The sequence below is a fragment of the Octopus sinensis genome, linkage group LG11 (assembly GCF_006345805.1).
Source record: "Octopus sinensis linkage group LG11, ASM634580v1, whole genome shotgun sequence".
In the NCBI taxonomy this organism is placed as follows: Eukaryota; Metazoa; Mollusca; class Cephalopoda; order Octopoda; family Octopodidae; genus Octopus; species Octopus sinensis.
Genome location: NC_043007.1, coordinates 19,784,830 through 19,791,267, shown reverse-complemented (window position 1 = coordinate 19,791,267; position 6,438 = coordinate 19,784,830). Strand labels below are relative to the sequence as shown.

Here is a 6,438-nt window from a genome sequence, read left to right as displayed (position 1 = left end):
TACATATATAGAAAACACACACACAAATGCGCGCACATACACACATACATACATACACACATACATGCATATATAAATACATACATTCATACATACATACATACATACATACATACATACATACATACATACATACATACATGCATATATACATACATATATAAGTACTATATATATATAGACGTAAACATATTTACCGACACACATGACAGGTTTCGACCTTTTCTATCAAAAAGGGTTTTTCGACCCAATATTTACAATCTCTTATCTATAATTCTATGTGTGTGCTTGAAGATACACTCAGCTAAAAAAAAAAGAACAATTTGACGTTTTCTGGAAAGTTTATAAATTCTTACACACACACACAGAAATAAATATGTATATATATACACACACACACACACACAGTGGGGAGAGAGAACCGTTACTAATCCATTCATATAAGTATTTGTATAGTCAAATTAATGAATTTTAAAATGTACGGAGAGTATATATATATATATGGAGATTTATTTAATTTAGAATATTAAAATTTAACCGGTTTCACATTTGTTTCATTTTCAAACGTGTAAGATTTGAGGGACGTGGAGCGGTGTCGCAAACTGTATCGTTTATCGTGGAAATCATATAAAGGTGAAACTGGTTAAATATAATAATTTTAATTTAAGTAAATCTTCATATATTTTTTCTATATTACTACGTGTATGGATTAGAACTATACATATACATACATACATGTATGTGTGTGTGTGCCTGTATGTGTATGTGTCTCTTGTGTATGTATATGCGTATCTATTGTGTAGAATTATGTTCGTGTGTGCGTTTGTATAAACGTGCGCGCGCTCATGCATAATGGAGATCAAAGAGTTTAAAGGAAGATGAAAATGGCTAATGCTAAACTTACTCAGTTCTAAAGGCATTTGTAGCATTTGGATTCAATCTTGTCTCTTTTAATTTCAAAGTCTGTTGAGACTAAATTGCATTTCATTTCTTTATATCGATAATTTAGGCTTTTGGCAATATATGATATCGTCTGTGTTTAAGAAGATCGACATAACAAACGTGAAATTATTTTATTTCAACTGAGAACGAAATCGATTACTGTCTCGAGTTGTCTGCAGCTTAAATATTAGCTTAGGTGAAGCTCATTATCGCTTATATTTACGTAAACGCTCGCTAAGTCTCGTGGTATTAAATGGGTCGATGCATAGCTGCTGTATGAGGGCGTTAGGGGAACATTTTCAGGAGATTTGGCGACAGTCAGATGAAAAATGAGACCTATACAATCAGGTTTACTGCCCTAACACAAAATGAAACGACCGACAAACCGAAGCATAAACTTCGTTGCGGCCGTTTGATGCGTTTAAACATGGACAAATGTAGACCTAGATACACTTTTTCCGAGAGACAAGTGAAAAATTAAAGCTTCATCGGGACAATTTGACCTGTTAGAAATAGCAACGAACTCATTCTCACGAATTATAAACCTTAATAGTTTTTAAAGAATGGACAAACACATTGGATCATGTAGCCTTAGTTACACTATTCCTCTTGACAAGTGTAAATATAGACTCCATTGTAACCATTTAACCTCTACAGAATAAAAACGAATTCTTTCTCTCAAATTAAACCCTAACAGATTTTTTAAAAGAATGAAGAAACACAATGGGGATATGTGTTCCAAGGTAGACTGTTACTGCTACTGAATAAAAGATGGTATGATTACGGTTGATTTGTGTGCTCACGGGTCTAATTGATCAGTACTGATCAATCAGACCCGTGGGTGGCGGGGTGGTTCGACAAGAATAACAACGAAACAAAAGCGTTTGAACAGACACCTTATGCAATACCCTATCTAAACCAATATAAAAGCGATTCCACTTGTAGAACATAGAGGGCCCTCAACACATCTTAGAGTCGGTGGAGCGCCGCTACAACATTTGACATTTTAAGCCCAACAGTCCATCCATTTAAATAGGTGAACGTAACCGATTTCTTTCAAAGAGGAAGTGTGTGTGAGCGCGCGCGTGGGAGAGAAAGAGAGATGAGGCGAAGGGGAAGAAGAAAGGGAAGAGTCTGCCCCCGTACACCACACTCACCACATCACATTCAACACACCACACTTAACACCTAACACTCAACTCCTCACACTCAACACACCACACTCAAAACACTACACTCAATACCCCACACTCAACACACCACTCAACACATGACACTCAACACACCACATTCAACACACCACACTCAACACTACATTCAACACGTAACACTCAACTCCTCACACTCAACACACTACACTCAACACGCCCCATTCAACACATCAGACTCAACACATCACACTCAACATACCACACTCAACACATCACACTTAACACATCACATTCAACACATCACACTCAACACCTCACACTCAACACATTACACTCACCATACTACATTCAACACCTCATACTCAACACGTCATACTCAACACATCATAGTCAACACCTCATACTCAATACCTTATACTCAGTCATCACACTCAAATACACGTCAGAAAGTAGTAGTAGTAGTAGTAGTAGTAGTAGTAGTAGTAGTAGTAGTAGTAGAGAAAGAAGACGAGGGGATTGAAGGAGGAGGAGGGGAAGAAGAAGAAAAGAAGGAGGGGGAGGAGGAGGAAGAAGAAAAGGAGGAGGGATGAGGAGGAGGGGAGGAAGAAGAAGAAGAAAAGGGGGGAGGAGGAAGAGCAGGAGGAGGAGCAGAAGGAGGAAGAAAAGGAGGAAGAAGAAGAAGAAAAGGAGGAGGAGGTGGTGTTTGTGTTTGATAAGTATTTGGGTTTGTGTGTGTGTGTGTGTCTGGCTCGGCTTTCCTCGTTCGGCTGCGATACATATTTTTGCTGTGTTCGTGTGCATCAGATTATGGCGTGGACACGCGTCGAGCCGTGTGTTGGGTTTCCTATTGCAACTGATAAAATATTTATTCCTTGGTAATTGCATCAAATATTTATCTTAACTCGTTCACCTTCCTCATGCACACACACACACACACACACACACACACCACACACACTTTCACGCGTACAGACATGCATACATACAAACATACATACATACATGCATACACACACATAATACAAACATGCATGCATACATATATACACACACATGCATACATACATACACACACATTCTCACTCTAAAACATACATTTACCCCCACCACGCCGCACCCCACCTTACATACCAGATCGTCACACTCACACACACACATACACTCAAACATATGCATACACACACACATACGTGCACACACACACACTTAAATATATGTATACACATAATCACATACACTCACCCATACTCACATACACACGCACCTAACCCAACTCCCCCACACAGACACTCACTTTCACACATACACACACACACACACACACAATCACTTTCACACACACACACACACTTACATGCACAGTCTATGCACACGCACTCGCACGTGTACCACGCCCTTTCTACAGAGAAGAACTTTCACCAAATTTTATATACCAACATATAAAAGGAAAATGGACCTTCGTTGATTTCGACGATGAATATTAAAATTGTTCCATCAACTGAACTATTTAAAATCATTTCTGCAGATTTTCAATAACAATTCGAGCCACCGCTGAAAGTTACAACGATTCGTATGCGAATGTACTCTAATTTCTATTAAAAATCTGTAGGAAACGCTCTAGGGATAATTTTAGAAATTTACTGATTCGCACTGCTAACACGGAAGGATACAGCATTGACTTATATAGCCTTTACTATACTTAGTAATATAACACCGCTGCATAGCGAAATACGGTGTCACTACCAGCAATTAGTATTTGTACAATAAACGTGTAATTTGCTGAGTAATCTACAAACACTTGTAGATTTAATGAAATCCTCACGTGAAGCATTCTGTGATAAGGCGGCTCCTTGGAATTGCAGATATAATCCAACTAAAGGGCTTCCACGCAGTTTCCGTCAACTGGATATTAAGTTTAGCATTAAAAAATGTGTGGACCTTACCTGGAAGTGAAGGTTAGAGGCAGAGGCTGACCTTTTTCTTTCAATCTACTGAATTGTAAGGTATAGATGACCCAAGGAGGAAGCCTTACCAAGTTTCTTTATTTGAGGATAAAATGCGAACCTTTCTTCTTATATTATACATAGTGTCCTGGTTCCAGGTTCAATCCCACTGCGTGGCACCTTGGACATGTCTTCTACTATAGCCTCGGGCCAGTCAAAGCCATGTGAGTGAATTTGCTAGACGGAAACTAAAAGAAGCCCGTCGTGTGTGTGTGTGTGTGTCTTTGTGCCTGTGTTCGTCCCCCGCCATCGCTTGACGGCCGGTGTTGTTGTATTTACAACTCCGTACTTTAGCAGTTCGGCAAAAGATACCGATAAAATGCCAAGCTTTAAAAGAGCATAAACATTGGGGTCGATTCGTTCGACTAAAATTCTTCAGTGATGTGTCCCAGCATGGCCACAATCTAATGACCGAAACAAGTAAAAGACAAAAAGTTATGCAAATGTAGGGTTTTTTTATTAGGTTTCCTGAAATATTTAATTAAGACATTAATAACTGAAGTTTATTTTGTAGCAACCATTATTTTGGGGTCGGAAGTACTGAACGCGTAACTAATAATACCTTTCCTCAAGTTGACTGACGCGTGTCCACTGGTGTTGTGGCGGACTCTATAGAGACGACGTGTTAGCTATATTCGAATATAGCTAACACGTCGTCTCTATAGAGTCCGCCGTCCGTTCAGGTAAATTCAACACTTCATAGATCTAAAACCTATAAAGCTACACGTTCCTGTATTTCTGCACAATCACACGATCCTATGTTTACATCTACAGATGAAGCTGAATATCTTGATCCAGGCGAAATTCGTCAATAAGAAAGCTTTCATTAGAATTCCCATTAATTATGATATCGTTTGCGTAGTAAGTGTTTAAAGATTGAAGGGCAAAATTCGGCAATGTCAATTGCATAAATAAAACTATGTGATTGCTTTTAAAGTAGTATCACAGGCGCATGTCCTACTGGCTAGTGTGTTGTACTCACGATCACCCGACCGTCGGTTCGATTCTCAGACGGGGCAGCATGTTGTATTCTTGAGCAAAACACTTCATTTCTCGCTGCTGTAGTGTTGTGTAGGAACCGGCATGCCAAAGAAAAGGCCTAACATTTCTTCTGTCTACTACTACTACTACTACTACTACTACTACTATCATTACTCGCCAAAGAGTTGCATAATGGAAATAACTTTTTAGCCGAGCTGAATATAATGCCCCAAAAATATCAAATAATTTACAAATAGTTCAAAACAGTATGATGGGCCAACTATGTGTATCCACGGATAAGATTTGAGATATTCTTCGTTAAAAGAAAACATAACTTACTCAGTACAAAACTACATCTGTAGGCCACATGCAAAACCACTAAGAGAAAATCAAATATAATTGGCTATTACAAATGGTTGGAGAGCCAGGATTAAACTGGCTTCATCTGTCAGATCTATAATCCGGAATGATCCTGGCCTATACATGTTCCTTTCTATACAGTTAAAGAGCAGAAAACTTATCCCTCCCAGTTGCTTAGCAGTTCAGCAAAATAGACCGATAGAATAGTACCCTCAGTCACTATGTCCAAACAATTCTATGTCTCTTTGCACTAACGTCCATCTGACCTTTTGACAGATCTTGTTTTGTTCGGGTGGGTTTCTAGCCACCCTTATCGCCAGGCTAGCGGGTGTCGGTTCATTCACCGACGATTCGATCCTATACACCAAATTGTACATGGTTACACGTTAACAATAGCATTCGCGAGTGAGCTGACCTCAAGTGGCGAACTGGCAGAATCTTTAGGGTATTAGATAGATCGTCCCCTGGTACTTGTTCCAGCTTTGCTATTCAATTTCAAATTATGACGGGGTCAGATTTGCCATTGTCCTCTCGGGGTCGATAAATAAAGTATCAGCCCAGAGCAATGGATTGATGAAAGAGCATCAGACAGGGTGACTTGTGGCATAGGCTCTGTCCCTTTGTGCTCAGAGTTTAAATTCTACACCTTTTCGGAATCTCAATAGCAATAAGGTTATTTTGTAGGGTTCGCACCATTGTAAAAAAAGGGACGAAATGACAGATTATCCTCAACTCGCAACATATATATATATAATATATATATATATATATATATATATATATATATATATATAACGGCAGTTTTTGTCTGTGCGTTTTCTGTGTGTCTGTTTGCTTGTACCCTCACCCTCACCACGGCTTTCCACCGATTCTGATGAAACTTGACACACACATAGCCCAATGTCATAATTCAAAACTAACGAAGGGAAAATTTTGAAAAGTTCCCCCAGTTCTGAAAAAAATCGATAAATTCGACATTGGGTCGAGAATCAGAACACAAA

General features: G+C 38.9%; 1 protein-coding gene across 1 annotated transcript in view; it reads left to right on the top strand.

Annotated features, from left to right (window-relative positions):
* The first annotated feature begins 200 nt into the window (after positions 1 to 200).
* The window catches only part of LOC115217264 (NPC intracellular cholesterol transporter 2 homolog a-like), a 14,237-nt gene continuing 7,999 nt past the window's right edge, over positions 201 to 6,438 (top strand). Inside the window, exons 1-2 of the mRNA XM_036507172.1 lie at positions 201 to 237; positions 2,922 to 2,923. Coding sequence (XP_036363065.1) covers positions 206 to 237; positions 2,922 to 2,923 — 34 coding nt within the window. The 5' untranslated portion in view covers positions 201 to 205. The remainder of the gene's footprint in view (positions 238 to 2,921; positions 2,924 to 6,438) is intronic.